This window comes from Puntigrus tetrazona, chromosome 8, assembly GCF_018831695.1.
Source record: "Puntigrus tetrazona isolate hp1 chromosome 8, ASM1883169v1, whole genome shotgun sequence".
Taxonomy (NCBI): Eukaryota; Metazoa; Chordata; class Actinopteri; order Cypriniformes; family Cyprinidae; genus Puntigrus; species Puntigrus tetrazona.
In genome coordinates this window covers 11,748,799-11,765,496 of record NC_056706.1, presented here as the reverse complement: position 1 = coordinate 11,765,496, position 16,698 = coordinate 11,748,799, and the positions used below count along the sequence as shown (strand labels likewise).

At 35.6% G+C, this 16,698-nt stretch overlaps 1 protein-coding gene and 1 long non-coding RNA gene across 4 annotated transcripts; one reads left to right on the top strand and one right to left on the bottom strand.

Annotated features, from left to right (window-relative positions):
• Positions 1–846: 846 nt before the first annotated feature.
• On the top strand, positions 847–15,901 carry slc38a5b (solute carrier family 38 member 5b). 3 transcript variants are annotated; one of them, XM_043246496.1, is made up of 16 exons: positions 847–1,022; positions 8,746–8,873; positions 9,666–9,735; positions 9,845–9,960; positions 10,172–10,245; positions 10,485–10,577; positions 10,941–11,022; positions 11,254–11,336; positions 11,636–11,694; positions 11,870–11,986; positions 12,235–12,314; positions 12,572–12,672; positions 12,912–13,036; positions 13,642–13,786; positions 14,044–14,141; positions 14,269–15,901. In XM_043246496.1, the coding sequence occupies exons 2-16, from the start codon at positions 8,815–8,817 to the stop codon at positions 14,299–14,301; spliced, it is 1,335 nt and encodes a 444-aa protein (XP_043102431.1). In that variant the 5' UTR covers positions 847–1,022; positions 8,746–8,814; the 3' UTR covers positions 14,302–15,901. The 3 variants fall into 3 exon arrangements, with proteins under 3 accessions (XP_043102431.1, XP_043102429.1, XP_043102430.1); XM_043246494.1 differs by having other exon boundaries at positions 14,265–15,901; XM_043246495.1 differs by lacking the exon at positions 847–1,022 and adding an exon at positions 4,587–4,773 and having other exon boundaries at positions 14,265–15,901.
• On the bottom strand, positions 12,912–14,333 carry LOC122350251. The gene is made up of 2 exons (XR_006251588.1): positions 14,214–14,333; positions 12,912–13,106 (listed from the first exon to the last, which is right to left on the bottom strand). It is a non-coding gene; the product is annotated as an uncharacterized LOC122350251 (long non-coding RNA).
• Positions 15,902–16,698: the final 797 nt, after the last annotated feature.

The following is a 16,698-nucleotide window of genomic DNA, read 5'->3' as shown; positions in this document are numbered from 1 at the left end:
ACTAGAAATAATGTTAACACATTGATCAGAAACAATTAATACATTTTTACAATAATTTGTTTTGTCCAAAATGTGTTTTATTTACTTATTCAAATCTTGTCCTAGGCTAGAGTTTGCATACATACTAAAATGTGATATGGTTATTAGTCATGAGACTAAAAACAAATGCATTTGAAATCATTGACACACTAAAAATGGGTTAAAATTACCCAATCTTGGTTGTTTTTAAGGCCTAGCGGCTGGGTAAATATGGGTCAGAACACATAACTTGCCCTTAGTTTGGTAATTTATGTAACCCATCATGATGGGTTGATTTTACCTATTGATTTTTTTAAAATAATATTTTGTTGTTTTGTATAATATAAAATATTTTTTACCTCATACCTAAATTTGTAATTACAGATCTTCTAAATGTTTGTAAAATACACAACCCCAACCACTAATTTAGTATATTTCTTAGTACTGCATATTTTATACTGTTTTAACATAGAGTCTATATTTAAACTTGTTTAACAAACATTTCACACCTAAGTTTGGCCCTGCCAAAGGGTTACACAAAAACTACACTTCGCTAAAAATATAAACCCCCAAAAATCATTTACTCAAAATCTAATATATTCACCTATCTTATTCTGTGTTTTGTCCTTTCCATCACGATATTTGAATTTTCTAGTGGATTGCATGACATTCCATCAATTTGATGAATTAGAGACAAGCAGATGTGAAAGCGTGAAAGAGCCACTGTTGACTGCAGACTGGCTTGAGTTGTACGTGACATCACAAGTAATTCGAGACTGCATTGAGCTCCCTCCCTTCCAAGGTTTTTTCCTCCATGTGCTTCCCACCCTTGCCTTACTCCCTTCAATAGAACCACACTGTCCTTTCTCTCTTTCTCTCTTGGGCTCTACTTTAAACCTTTAACAACTGGGATAAAAAGCAAAACCTCAACAACAAAAAAAGCTTTCAGAGAATGCTTCACCAGCACTACCTTTGAGAAAGCAACAAGAACCATTTAAAAAAGGGTAAGAGAATCTTGAGTATTTTCTTTTCTGAGTATCTGTTGTATTGCTTGAGCACATGTTCTATAAAATCAAACTGCTGTTGACAGGAAAGGCTTAATGGCTTAGGAGAGTTTTGTTACCATAATTACAGTTTCATTATGTTCTATAACAAATTTTTTGTCATACAATTTGTTCTTTGGTTGCAATTAACTGTACTTTCAAATGGCTTTTTCTAACAATTTGGGTTAGTGAGATTTACAGTTTGTTATTCTTATCAATGGCCCTATGGTGTTGTAAAGAATATGGCTATATTTGACTTAAGATAATAGACTGTGTGAGTTGCAAAGGAAAATCTTTCAATGCACCCTGTACATGACGTTATGTGGGTATCATATATCCGATTGCAGGACTAGAATTAACTCAAGCCAGATATAAAAGGCCAATTGCTTGGACTAGAGATGAACGATTGGAAATAAACGGCAGTGTATATGTTCTTATGTCTTTTATTATGTATTGAGATGTTTTCTGTAGACTGAGAGCAGTGTGCCCCCACCCAAAATATCTACAAAAAAGTGAACAAGTCACTCTTTCTTTGTGAGGCTGTTTGTTTGGAATACATTTTAAGCTTGGAATGTTTCTTTTAAGCTAAACTCCCATGACAAGTTAAGAAAATCAACTTGATAGACATGTAAGTTAAATGTAAACTGTCAGCATATCACTCAGTATGTTTACATTCTCTCAGGTCTTCACAAAATCTTCTAGGTCTTGATTAGTAAAAAAGGATTATATGCTGTTTTGCACTGACACCTTTTAGACTGATCATACTAAAGTGGGACTACGAAGAGCACAAAATATTCAAAACATTTGAAAATTTCTTGCGCAACCTGTAAGAGTACACCAAATGGATTGGGAGAAGTAGGACCAGATTTATTCAGTAAAAGCTTTTAAAGAGCGACCAGGTCATGTATCCAGGGAATAGGCATCAAATCTCACTGAATTTGGTAACATCATGGTAACATTTGGTTATTCACTACGATATTGACGTACTGTTCAAAGGTAGAATTTTTAAAAACTGTTACAAAGGTAAATGGGAGAGCAGAAGTATGTCATTTATCAGAATATGCTTTACTTCCCAACTAAAGTGGTATATTTTTACATTTGTTGCTCATAAAATGTCATAAGTACAGATAAAAAGCTAACAACACACAATTGTAATTTTTCATGCATATATTAAACGCAATCCATTAAATATTCACTTTGCTTTGGAAAAAGTTAAAATAAGTGACTTTTTTTCTTGATACCTGGAAGACCCATAACTTTTCTCAGTTTTCTTGTGACTTTAAAGATCAAAGGTATGTGAAAAGCAGCATGTGAGATGTGTATGTTGTCTGAATACACAAAAGGTGAATAATACTCGGATGTTCACCTACTGTGATTTTGAATTTCACAGCGAGCGAACACTTTGTTATCCCAATGAGGCCATGTGAACTGTAACTTTAAGCCACTCTTTTCAAATGCAATTCAAGTGAAACGGCAATTGATACCAAGAATGTTGTTCATTGAGGTTAAGTCACACTTGTAACTCCCGAATGCATTATTTGTGTGGTTATTCTATGTAGCACGTACCGCTCAAAAGACACTGTCAAAACTGCAGATGTAATATGCGTTGTTGTTGTCGTTGTTTTATAATACACAACTGCATACCTAAAGGACATAATTTACTAGTAAACAAGTACATATCATGAAATTCAGCACATGTTTTGGATGAGCCAGGTTTCACTGTGCACTTTCACCTAACTGCCATTGGCCGACCCAATACTTAGCCCCACCCTAAAAAACATGCCATTGGTTGTGCTAATGTTGTTATGACAGGTTAGTTAGGATGCTTAACCAGAATGTATTGATAGCACGTCAGTAGTTAATGGCTTGTTTATAGTCTCTGATTTTAAGAAAATATTTCAACTGGTAACCTTAAACTTAAATGTTGCTTAGTGTTAAAACCAGAAAGCCAGAATTTGTTCCGCTGTTTGCTTGGACAGAAAATTTAACCACAAAGAACAACAGCCCCTTCACCCAGTCTTTCATTTTACGCATCTGAAATCATGACTTCATGTAATGTCATTTTGCTTACCAATTTGAGCTGTTGACTTCAGGTGAAGCACTTCCTGTTGTGATGAAGCACATAAAGTTCTGTGGCTAGAGTGTGAAAAAACATCAATATTCGCTAACCTACCATTATCAGAAAGGAAAAGTAGAGGAAATCATTATCAGGTGGAAAATGAAAAGGAATGTTTTTGAAGGGGAGTTTAAGGCACAATGTACACACCAAAGTTGTGACCCACACAATTGATAAACCTCAAGAGGTTTCCGTAGCTCTTTTAAACGGATGTCCTGGACATATTGAATATACATGGCCACAACAGGGAAATGAGCCTGCAGAGAGATCAGCGAGTGCATTGTGTTGACTACAACAATGACCAGACCTGGCTTCTAACTTTAGCTTCCACTCTTTAATTCTGAAGTGGAAAATGCATTCTGTTACTGCTATTATATTAGCAAAACTTCTACCAAGAGTTCACTCGAGTCTGCGTTTTGGCACACAGTTGTTTGCGGCCTCTGAGGCGGGGGGATCATATTATCTCCTGGGAAGTGCTCTGGAAATTCAAGTATGGGCAAGTACACTACACTGTGTCTGCCATAAAATGAGCATTTCAGCACTCTAATACACCTCTTGCCAAGGTCTTAAAATGGATAGCAACAGTGTGAGATGTTGACTTTTAGGGAGCAAGAGACTATAGAGAATGAAAGTGGAATGACAGGAAATGGATGGAGGTATGAAAAAGAATGCCAGTGAAATGGGTGGAGAGAACGTTTCTCAGCTCTCACAGTGAGTGGGTGAAGATCTGCTACCTGCCTGTCCAAAAATCTTGCTGCGATGTAAGTCTTAGTGTACAAATGTGATTTAAAGATATTGTTTTGTTTCACATCCAGATCGAAGTGAACACTAAAATAAGCAAAAATATTGGTCATTTTCAAATAATGAAAATATATAAATCATGGTATTAACTATAATAACATTATAAAATTTAATGTTTACATTACTATTTAGAATTGAATATAACAATAATAATGTAATAATAAACAGTTTGGGGTCAATTTGTAATGTTTCTGAAAGTCTTTTATTCTCACAAAGGCTGCATTTATTTAATCAGAAATATAGTAAAAACAACGAGTCACATATGCTATATAAGACCCAAAATTGTTGTAGTTTTTAATCTTATTGCAAGTGAAGATATATATTCTTTTACCTCGTAGTTCTTTTACAATGGATGATGGCATGTGGCGAAAGCTGTCTGCGGCTAATTTGGTTTTCTTAGAAAGTAAATGCTTTTTGCATAGTTTTCCTTGCAGTCCGAAAGTGAAGTTTTACTCTATGAATGTTATGTCTAGAGAATATCTTAAATTCAATTTGGCAACAGCGAGTAAAGGGTTAAAAGTTATTCTATGTCCCAGACTCCCAGCGCACCTCACCCTCCTCTCTTTGCCACCCTCCCCCACCTCTTTCTCTGTATTTCTCTTTCTCCCAGACCCTCATAATGTCTCTACTACCCAACTGAGTGCTTACAAGTTTAAACAAATAACTCAATGACCGCCTGAGAGTGAAGCGGAAAGGTGGTCTGTGCCAAGTAACATTTAGCATTTAAAAATCAGATCCAGAGAACGTGGGATTACCAAAAGTCATCTAGTGCTGCATGGAGAAAAGCTGCTCCAGGTAACAGCCAGTCTGGTCACACTAGTATTTCACACTTGTACAGGCAGTTATTAGGAATGTGCTGGATACGAGGTGATCTTGTCATACAGAGTTTAAAATCTCCTTTTCCTCCTGACTGTAGGCGAGCTGCTTTTAGGGTGAAATTCTTAGCATATACACGAGTGTGACATTTTGCAGCTGACAAATTTATAGGGGATTATTCCATAAAAAGCTTTTCGGTGTTCATTTAGTAAGACTTTGCTCTCAGTTTCATGCCTTTAGAGTCATTGATATTGGAGAAATGATTGTTTGTCTGTTGTTGTAAGAGTAGACCCAGAAATGTTGTCCAGTTGGTTTCAGCTAGTTTACACATGACTCTATGACTCATGACATTTTAAAGCTCATATAATCGTCTTTAGTTAAACTTGTGATTTGTGCTATTGGTTACACTGTACAACATGGTTCTATACGCTAACGGTAGTTACTGAAATAGCTTACATGAAATAACACTTAAACCATTTCGTAATTTTCATGAATGTTGATGTCTAAATACTGTTATATAATACTACTTTATGTATAACATTACCTTAACACCCTTTATGATCTGTTGTTTTAATTTTTAGTTTATAATACATTAACTACTTTAACTTTAATGTGATGATTTACAGCTATATACAATTCTTATTTTAGTGTTATTACATACTACATATAATACATAGTATGTATTCATAGCTTTTATAATGTTTAATTTTCATTTTAATTTGCATTTGTGCAAATTTGTTTTGTGCCGTTACCATTTGTAAAAATAAATATAGATTTTTAACTGTTTTATCTATAGTTAGATTTTCATTTAATCTGAATTTTTACATTTTCATTTGATATCAGCTTTTTTCCCCAATTAATAGTTTGACAGGATTAGTTTTAGGTAACAATTAAATTGATTGTTTAAGGCATGCTATAATTGTACGTTCACATTGTGCACGATCTATCTTTCTATATAGCTATTCTATTAAACGACTGGGGTGTTATCAGTTTTCAATACTGTACAATTTACTCTTCATTTACATATAGGGTATTAAATGACTATTAGTCTTTCAGTATTGAGTTTAGTCAAGAAAAAATGATTATCAGTTTATGAGAAAGTGCTATAACCTTCCAAAACATTCTTCCGCAATGCTTCACTGTTGTTTAATTGGTCTCATGTGCACACGGGCATACATAAACATCACATATTATGCAATTCTCTACTTCAGTCTGCAGATCCTTCAAAATTACCCTTCAGTCTGATGGGTCAGACTCTGTCACTTTTACCGCACAGTGTGGAATTTTGCCAGACCACAGTACAAAAGGTTAACATCTCAGGCCGGCAACTCCATGTTAAATTTTGGAAACTATATATAGTGACAATCCATTAATCAGTTTAGGCTAATAAGAGTCACAAGTTTTCGAAAGCATTTTGACTCTTCAAATGATTAAGTAAAATCAAAATCGATTTTCAAAATATGCACTGCACATTCTCAAAGCGTATTATATTTTTAGACTTCATTACTTTCATAAACTAATTTATTACGAGATTTAGTGAGTTGGAGGAAGGACCGAAGCGTTAATCACCGTGTGCTGGCAGTGTGTTATTATTCCAACAAATCTTATCAAGTTTTCGGGTGTACAAGGTTGTGCTCGGAAAGCAGTTTGGGAACTACAGCTGGCAGAGGCTGTTGGAAAGCTTCCAAACCCCAGAAGCCTGAGCCACGTATTCAGACTTGTGGCTGAAAGTGACTGCAAATTTCATATCCAACAGTAATTCGCCTTGTTACTTCTTCCTTTAGCATTTCACAGGGCCTTATAAACATGCTGATCTCATATTTGTTTACATTTTTCTGATAGAATCGCCCTGGCATTGAAGAGGGCTTTTTTTTCCATTTACACTTTCCTACGTGTTCGAGACACTGTGAGATAATTCACATACACGTGGCAAGAAACATTCTTAGTAGAGCTGTTTGAGTCACATACTGTTACGTTTGTTAGCATGTGACCATTATTTCTGCCATATGGAATAGATCCCACTGATTTCAAAATCTGAACCATCAGTAGTTTGCAAACCGTTACAGAGTTAATACATAACATACTAGTGTTGATTTGACGGATTTCAGCCTTAATGATAGCGTACACATGTACATTTCATACTGTGCACACTATAACTGCTACACATTACGCTGCACAATACTGTAAAAAAGCTATAATAGTCTTTCGCTGATGCTAAAATAACACTGAACCCTAGTCCTGGTAAAAGCTGAAAGACAGAATGTCAAAGGTAGCGTCTCTCCAGAGGCAGTTTTGGCCACTCTTGTCAGCAAATAAAGATTGGATGAGTGTCCCCTTTGGGGATGAGAGTCATAGCAACACAAAAACAAAATGTGTACTACGAAATCTTCTAGAGTTTCAGTCACTATTATGGTGTACACAATGCTTTTTGAGTTATGAAATGTCTAAATGGGGCACAGAAGGTTTTTAAGTTGAACATTAGTACGCATTTCCTAGGCTCTTCATTTAATAGAGAATACACACCCATACAGAAGGTCATGTTGTACCAGAGAAATCATTTTCCTAGAAGTGTGTTGTTTGACATGTCTGTCAAATCGGTTTGTGCCGTTTCTTTATGAATATTTACACAATAGGCCCTTTTCGAAATGACGCCAGTTAACTTTTCACAAAAAAGACCTCTCGGGAATATACAGGAACAATTTGCAATATAAAAAACATACTTTAAGATTTAAGACTAATAATGTTAATCTATTTACAGTCAGGTTCTTTTACATCTTTGCTTTAGATGGCTGTGAGGCTACCCTGCAGCAATGTTATAGATTTGCTTTCATATTTGAATAACGTATACATCTCCACACAAAATATGTAGCCTACTTCATTTGTTACTTCGGTTTATTCCCTGGATAAGTAATTTCAGTTCATGCTGTTAATATTGTAATAAGTTTCACATCCATAAATGCAAGTGATCGGCAAGTGACATTTACTTAAATTCTCTGTATGTACATCTTTACACACCCCTTTTTTTGGTGAATTACTATTGAATATTATTCTTGAACATACAGACCCTGTAAGCAGTACATAAATTACTGAATGAAAAGTCTTTGTTACCATGTGCAAATATCTTAAAACTTATTTGACAAAAATATATAACTGCAATAAAAGACAATAAAGACATAAAAGGTGTGCAAACAGTGCGCAGGAATCATGGAAAGCAAAAAGCATGACTTCACTGTTCTGTTCATAACTTGCCATAACTGCAGTCATGCTTTCATCGAATTTGTGACAGATGTATACGTGTCAGGATGAATAGCGATAGCGTTTTAATGCGCTAAGCTGGCAAAAGTAAGAACACCCCTGCTTCGAGTCAGAACGGAAGTTGCGTGATGTCATGTGAAAAGGGTCTATTAAAAAAGCAAGAATTACAGATTTCTAGTGAATTTATGGAATTTCTCCACGTGAAACCTAACCTGAAGAGCCAATCGCAATAGAGGTGGTGGGAAACACACACATGGACTCATGTTTTAGATGCATCTTGATAGCTCTCACAGTCTTCTCAATGGATAACCTTCAGGAAAATTAAGTCTAAATATAAAGTTATATGAAGACAAGAGTCAAAAAGTGCATTGAACAGTTCTCAGGTATCTGAGTTTAGGCTGCTATTAAGTAGAGATTGTGTAACGCTAATATAGACATACTAAAATATCCTTACAACCAGCAAATATTTTATTGTGCTTTGATTCTGTGTAAATGATGCACCATTCATGTAGCCTTTGTTGTTGTAATGACATACTGTTCAATTCTATTGTCAGTACAATATTTTTATTATTATTTTGTTTTTCAGTTAATGCAGTTAATCGCTGTAAATACAGTACTGTATATATGCGGCTAACTGAGTGACATCCTTTTTGCAGTATTTAAGTCTGCTTTAACTACTTTTTTTATTTCTCGCAGGTCTACTTTAGAGAAAAGGCTTCACACAATTCTTCACAAATTTCACTGCTTAAAAAAGAAAAAGAAACAATGGAACTTCAGAAATTAACAAACGGTCATCACCAAGACTTTCAACATCTCGAGGAAGGGTATGTGTCAGTTTTTAAAAGTTTAAAAACAAAATTGCGAATGCACTTCCTGTGTCACTAAATCTGTCACTACATATCTATTTTCTATTGGCCTGCAGATTTATGCTAAAAGCAAACACACTATTCAGTGGCTTCACCGTCTGCTTTTCTAACAACACCACAGTCATAAGCAGAGTTGCATTTATTTTAAGTGAATACTTTGGTGAACTTAAAATGAACCTAAAAGGAAAATGTGAGCATTGCAACATCATTAAAATATATTTGTTTTTCCAGGGAGTGAGAAATTTAGCAGCATACCACAGCATAGTCTTCACCTCATTAGCACACTGAAATAAGCTTGGATTTATGGTGACATTAATGCATTCCATACAAATCAGTGTTAACTGTTTAACATCAACATATTAAGTGATATCATCCTTGACACATTTTATTACATATAAACCATGATAAACTAGGCCTGGGCTGTTTAAATTTCAAGCACATTACTTTGTACCATTTTAATGGTCTTGTAAGGCAAAAGGGTTAAGTTTTACATAAAATCTGGAAAGGGTCCTTGCTTGAATTAATTTTATGAACTTGAAGCCCGTGATTTACTTTTTACTGCCTATAAAATGAATGTCGGGGGACAATAAATGAAAAGATTGAATGGAAAAGTTCCAAACGGTTAACTATAGTGAACAAGCAGGCTATGCTACCATTACTTACATGTTACATTTTTAAACTTTGTAGCATCATAATTGTGGACCTGATAATTGCTGCATTTATAGAATGTGACATTCATCTATGGTTTAGAGAGTCACCTGAACGAGAGGAGTTTTTACCACACAAGAGTGATGGAGGAAAACCCCCTCAGTTTACAGATGTGAGTCTAGAAATCAAGTTTGTACTAATAAAGCAGCCAATTTTGACCAAGATGTTTCTAATGAGTCTGTGGCTATTTTCCTCTGTTTTTTTGGGGGTTTTTTTGCTAGTTTGAAGGAAAGACATCATTTGGAATGTCTGTCTTCAACCTCAGCAATGCCATCATGGGCAGTGGGATTCTGGGACTGTCTTACGCCATGTCCAACACTGGTGTTGTCCTCTTTCCGTGAGTATCGCCAGATCGCTCAGTTTCACAACTAAACACAATGCCAGTGCACTTACATGGCACTTATAACCATTTGAATTATCTAATAAACATTCTAGAAATATTTGATTGTTTTAGTACATATTTTTAACTCCAGAGCGTTTACATGAGACAAAACATCATTTAAACTTTTCTGTTCTGTTTAGTTTTTTTTTTTTGCTTGTTTTAAAAGGATCTTGTTGACCTGCATTGCTATCTTGTCATCATACTCCGTCCATCTTCTGTTGAGGAGCGCAGGGGTTGTAGGTACGGTCGTTATAGAGATTTGGTCATTATTTATTTATTATTTTTTGTTAATTAAATGTGGTATTTTGTAATTAGAAATCATTATAGCAATTTGATTGAAAAGCTGAATTGAGAGTAAATAATAAATAATATAATATATATTAAATACAATATATACACATTTCAGAATGGCTTGTGTCATGTCAGACTTTTGGACCTCACTGCATTTTAGGACATTAAACACTAACCTGTCTGTACAGGTATTCGTGCTTATGAACAACTGGGTAAACGAGCATTTGGACACCCTGGAAAAATACTGGCAGCTCTTGTCATAACAATGCATAACATTGGTGGTAAGTTAAGAGTTTTGGGTCAGATCTGATCTTATTTCCAAACTTTTTTTTTTTTGTTGAACACTTTAATATATTCAGTATACATTTATACATTTATAAAGGGAATCACAAGCCTTTAAAAATACAATAGTTTAGCAGTCCTTGAGTCTTATGAGAAACGATATATGTCCATATGATAGCAGCACAATTACGTAATGTTCTCTCTTAGACGATGTAACAAAAGTTTCCATTTTCTTGACAGTGGTATTGTAATATAAAAGTCACCCTAGGCTGCAAACCACAAAGATCTGCCGTTTCCTGTATAAAGGGTGTCAGTACGACCAAACTGTGTTTGATGAATCTGTCTCTCTCTCTTTCTTTCAGCTATGTCTAGCTACCTCTTCATTGTGAAGTCTGAATTACCTTTGGTTATTCAGGCTTTCCTTGGCCTTCAGCACAGCAGTGGGTGAGAAAACAATCAACTGCCCCCTAATGTTCTCCTAATGAGTCTAATTTAATATATCCATGAATTAGATAACATTTTTTGGCCTTCCAAGGTAACCACTGAAACATTCCAGCCTCAGAGCAATTCAAATCATCCAACTTTTGTTGAAATACACAAACATTTGCTAAGTTCCTTGCAAAATGTGAGTTTGCTGGTTGTTCACCTTAACTTATTCTTTCTTTGTTTTTGAAGTGAGTGGTTCCTGAATGGCAACTATTTGATCATCATTGTGTCCATTTTAATCATCTTGCCCCTTGCCCTGATGAGACAACTTGGTAAGACATTTATGTTCTGTGTTTGTTGTGAATGCATCCTATTCTCATCCTTACTATTTGTCTGACACATTGCCAGTGTTCATAATATTGTACTCTCACAATCTACTTAGTTTTTTTATGTAGAATCGTAAAGTAGAGCACTGATTTAACTGTAAACAAACTGAAATAGCCACTGTGAACTGGTGACAAGTCAAGTCAAATTTATTTGTATAGCACTGCAAACGTGTATCTTAACATATAATGGGTCATAATATAGTATAATATGAACATTTTGTGGAATTGTCTGTTTTTTGTTGCAGGGTACTTGGGGTACACCAGTGGCTTCTCTCTGACATGCATGGTGTTCTTCCTGATCTCAGTAAGTTCACTTAATGCTGTGGTCTGTGTGTGGGCTTTTTGTGAAAGATCAAAAGATGATGTAAAACGTTGCTACTTCTCTTATAAACTCTCTTCAGTATTTCTGGCTCTCTGTCTCACTTTTGGCTTTGGTGCTCTCCTGTGTGCCATTTTATCTTTATGTTTATGTTCCCTAGGTCATCTATAAGAAGTTCAACATCCCTTGTCCTTTTGATGGTTTCACCAACCACACTGCTGAAAACATATCTTTTGATGGCGAATGTGAAGCCAAATACTTCACTATCAACCAGCAGGTCAGGAACTGTCATTATTATTGCAAGAGTCTATTAAGGAAATCCATTTCTAAGTACCATGTTTAACTCTTTACGACCCACCCCCATGTCAGACAGAAACAGACAGGAAATGCTTAGTACGTAGATGGAAAATAAAGTTACCTACTAAAGTTAGCTACTAATTTTAGTATGATGAGGTGTAAGACTGCCTCATTGTGTGAGTTTAGGAACGGCCTTGTGTAATTTCAGTTACTCTGGTTGATTTGCAGACGGCCTACACGGTTCCCATCTTGGCCTTTGCTTTTGTATGTCACCCTGAGGTGCTGCCGATCTACACAGAGCTGCGCAAGTATGTTCAGAAAACACCCGCTCTATATGAAAATATTCATGACCACTAATAATAACAGTGGTCACTGTTGAAAACAAAAAAGTTTGTATTACTTTTGACAGACACCTATTATGTACACTATAATGCAAAACTTGGATTTTAAACTTTTAAATGCTATCACTGGGTGTTTAAAAGGAAGAGTCTCTATTATTTTGCTGCAAAAAGAGAGACACGAGTCAAAAATAAACCTTTTATGATTGTTGTTTTGATACTCCTAGTCCCACAAAGAGACGCATGCAGGCCATTGCCAACGTGTCCATCCTGGGGATGTTTGTCATGTATCTGCTCACTGCCATCTTTGGCTACCTCACCTTTTATTGTAAGCACTCTGGATTTTAAATACAAAAATTTGTCTACTGCTGCAAGCGAGGCATCACTGATGCTATCTGGTTACAGGCTAGACTCGGTCACATTTGTCTCTGCCATAGTTGTTTCTGAATAAACAAGCTTTGGTTTAGCTTGTAAAAATAAAATAAACTGTATCTGCTTGCTTGTGTGTGTAATTTAAGCACAGTCTGGAAACAGTAGTTTATCTAAAAATATATAAATCTATCTCAGTAAACACAGAAGCAGAACTTCTACACACCTACAGCAAGGTGGATCCTCTGGACACTCTCATCCTGTGTGTGCGTCTGGCAGTGCTGGTGGCTGTGACTCTGACTGTTCCTGTTGTGCTCTTCCCGGTAATGAGACACTTTGTTGGCAGAGTTATATGGTGATGTCCGACTATATAGCTTTCCTGGTTTTATATTTCTGAAAGACAAAACAATGTTGTAACACACTGTCAAAATGTAAAGAGATACTCCACACAAAAATGATACTATGCTGTCCCAGATAACTTCAGAAAAAAAAACAGTTTGCGAGTACTGCAAGTGTATGCTTAAAGATCTACACGTATTAAACAGGATAGCAATACAGTATGACCCAAGTTTTTGATAGAGTGCTAAATCAGCACTTTCACACTATATGCTTAAATTACAATGTGGTCACAAGAAGCGTGACCTAGTGAGCCTGTGTTGGCAGGAAACAATGGTTTACAGTTTAAAAGGTTTTAAATATTACTTAGTTGGGGTGTAAAATATTGCCTCAGCTTCTGATGTCCTATAGACTTGCAATATATACCACAGATTGGTAATTTTTGAAAAATGAAGGACATACACCCCATATCTGGGGAGTAAATGATAAAGTGGTGAAGTATCCCTTTAATTTTGAAAGAATCAGTAAACAATTTCTGAATGCAGGGCAAATGTTTGAATTATTCAAATTTCTTTGTCATATTGTGTTTCAGATTCGCAGAGCCCTTCTTCAGCTTCTATTCCCTGATAAGCCCTTCCATTGGGTGCGTCACATCTCCATTGCATTGTGTCTCCTTTCTGTAGTCAATGTGCTCGTCATTTGTGTGCCCAACATTCGTGACATTTTCGGCATCATCGGTAAGTGGATTATGGAAATTGTAGTGCAAAAACAATTCAGTGAAAGAACATTAATGTAGTTTTAGTTTTGTTGCAAGAAAATCAAATAAACATCAAAATACCTATCACACAAGTATAATGAAAAATATTAAATGACTGCAAACTACTTCTGTGTATATCACTTTTAACAGTTAAAAAATAGATGTTTTTTGCCAAAATATCACTAATGTGACCACCTTCAGATTAGCAGTTTTGTTCATTTTTTGTTCATTTCATAGGTGCAACCTCTGCTCCGAGTTTGATCTTCATTCTCCCAGGTCTTTTTTACATCCGTATAGTTTCCACCGAACCAATGAACTCAAGACCAAAAATTCAGGCATGTTTTAAACTTTCTCTACATTTTGAATCAATATAAGTTCAAAAGACAATGCAATAGTATTTTGTTTACCTTTAAGTCAGATGTTTGTAGTCATTAAAAGATCCTGCTCTTGTGTTTCAGGCAGCCTGCTTCACTGCTCTGGGCTTCATCTTTATGAGCATGAGCTTGACGTTCATCACACTGGATTGGGTCTACGGAGAGAATCGAAGTGGAGGAGGTCACTGATCTTCAACCACAATACTGTAAGGGTCCAAAAAGCCTTCTTAGAGGAACATCACCACCCCTCTCCTGAACTTGAGAGAAATCAAAACAACAGTTAGGCTGGACCCAACTCACCTCAGATCTGTTTTCCCACTGCGTAAGGAAAGGACTGATGTCCTGCCATCTTTAAAATAAAAATGGATAAAGATCCTATGATGTTTCATGGTGGAGGATTTCTGGGTGACACAGAAATGTCATGCCAACTTGAGGCTGTTTCTACAAACGGGCCTTGTAACGATGAATGATGCATGTGTTGGAGATGGAAGTCCGCTAAATAGCTTTAAAATAACGCCAAAAGATACAGCAGAAACCAAAATAAACAACTGGAGAGATTTGTTTGAATACCAGGAAACAATCATGTTTGTTACATACCATATGTTCTTTAGTCCTCATTAAATGAAAGCCATAGTTCCAGAGTGCAATACTAGAGAATGTTTTTTTTCATTAAAAAATGTTGCTCATTATAAGAAAATTCAACATCACCTCAGAATGTCTGCAGACCTGAACCAAATAGGTCAGGGTCTGTTATATCCGAAAATGAAATTTGTGAAATTGACCAGAAAAAAAAAGAAAAACAATATTTCAGTTGAAAATTGGTCCTGAAATATAAACTGGACTACAAGTGAAAACAGACAATCAGCTTTACACCATTTCAGGGTTTTTTTTCTGTTGGGATATAATATATTATGTCAAACAAATGTGAGGTACGTACAGTTGCAGTATTTTGTGGTGCAGTGGGGTGGAATGCCTTTTACTGTGATGGTCAATAACTACAGTTAAGATGCTTAATTACATTGCTGTGATGCATATAATGATGCAAACAAAGCCTAACCGGTGAATTCGGTGATTCATTGATCTATCACAATCTAATAACAGTATACTGTTTTATGAATTGTCCAGTCCATCACTAATTATTTTAAGTAAGTTATATTTTTCCAAGAAATGTATGTAAAATTGTATAGGAAAAACTATTAAATAGGAAACAGAAAAATATTTAGACCCCACTAAAATTTTTACTCATGAAATAGCACACAATTGCCGAAAAACCTTACACAACAAAATCAACAATGACTTTGCATGTCATTAAATGACATCTTATCCTCCTGGTCTGCTGTAAACTGTGAGACAATGCAACGCTTGAAAGTGATCTCAAAGCACACCCACTCACAGTATCAGATCATTGCTAATACCATTAAAGAACGGCAATCCCCCTCCTCTTCAAGTTCCCACTGTCCTGCAATGCCTATTTATTCTGTCGTAGGGGAAATAAATACATTGTTTCAATGACTGTGTTTGTTAGTTAATCAAAAAAACAGGTGCCAAAATTGTATGAGGTTAAAGATCGACAGTTCCAATGTGAAACACAAATGCACCAAAGAAAGTTGGCAGTTGAACAAGTGCCTTTTTCTACTGTTTGTTTGTTGGTTTACTGAACTGGCCTTTGACTTTGTCATACTTGCCGTTTTCAATAAAGATTGTGTGGTCAGTATTAAAAAGTGCAACGTGCTTATTTTTTGTGTACCCCTCTTAATACAATGACGTTTATAATGTCTGTTTATTGAATATGACATATGAAATCACTCTTATCAGTATTGACTTATTGTTCAATCAATTACTTGTTTTTATAATATATTTACTAACATTTTTCTTTAACATGTAATTTTTTAAAATTATATTAATACTAATACACTGCTGAGCAAAATCTTAAGACCAGGGCAAACATTAAAAGTATTCATATTTCACGCTAGTGGATTGTAACCTCTGATCGTAAAGTACTGCTTCAAAATGTCAAAAGAAGAAACAGGACCAAGACACAAAACATATAAAATAGGCAATTTATAGAAAACTGCATTTAAACTCAAACAGGCTGTTCATCAGCTGATCAAAAGTTAAACACCATAGCCTTAAAAAGTTCAAATCTGCACAAAAATATGGCTTTCATGTCATTGATCTTCAGGCAGTAACACTGTCATGATTTCCTGATGGAAAAAGTCTTTCTGTCTATGAACGTGGCAGGATTGCTGATCCCCACTCGCAACATGCCATCACTGCCAAGATTCAACTAAGCAAAAATATTATTTTACATTTTTTTAAAAGATTCTGAGAGATCTGGGACAAAAAGTTCAAGTGGTAGACCCCCCCAAAAAATCATCTGCTCTGCACAGGATCTGACAGGTTGTTTGTAAAGACACAGACTGACACTTAAAACAAATTAAGGCCCTTACTGATGCTGACTGCAGAAAAATAATCATAAGATGGCATCTGTGAGAGAAGGGTTTCAAGAACAGAAAAT

Coding starts and splice junctions, on each gene's coding strand:
- slc38a5b (XM_043246494.1), top strand. CDS start 8,815: ATGGAACTTCAGAAATTAACAAACGGTCATCACCAAGACTTTCAACAT. Junction 10,578..10,940: donor AACAATGCATAACATTGGTG/GTAAGTTAAGAG, acceptor TCTTTCTTTCAG/CTATGTCTAGCTACCTCTTC. Junction 13,787..14,043: donor TGACATTTTCGGCATCATCG/GTAAGTGGATTA, acceptor TTCATTTCATAG/GTGCAACCTCTGCTCCGAGT.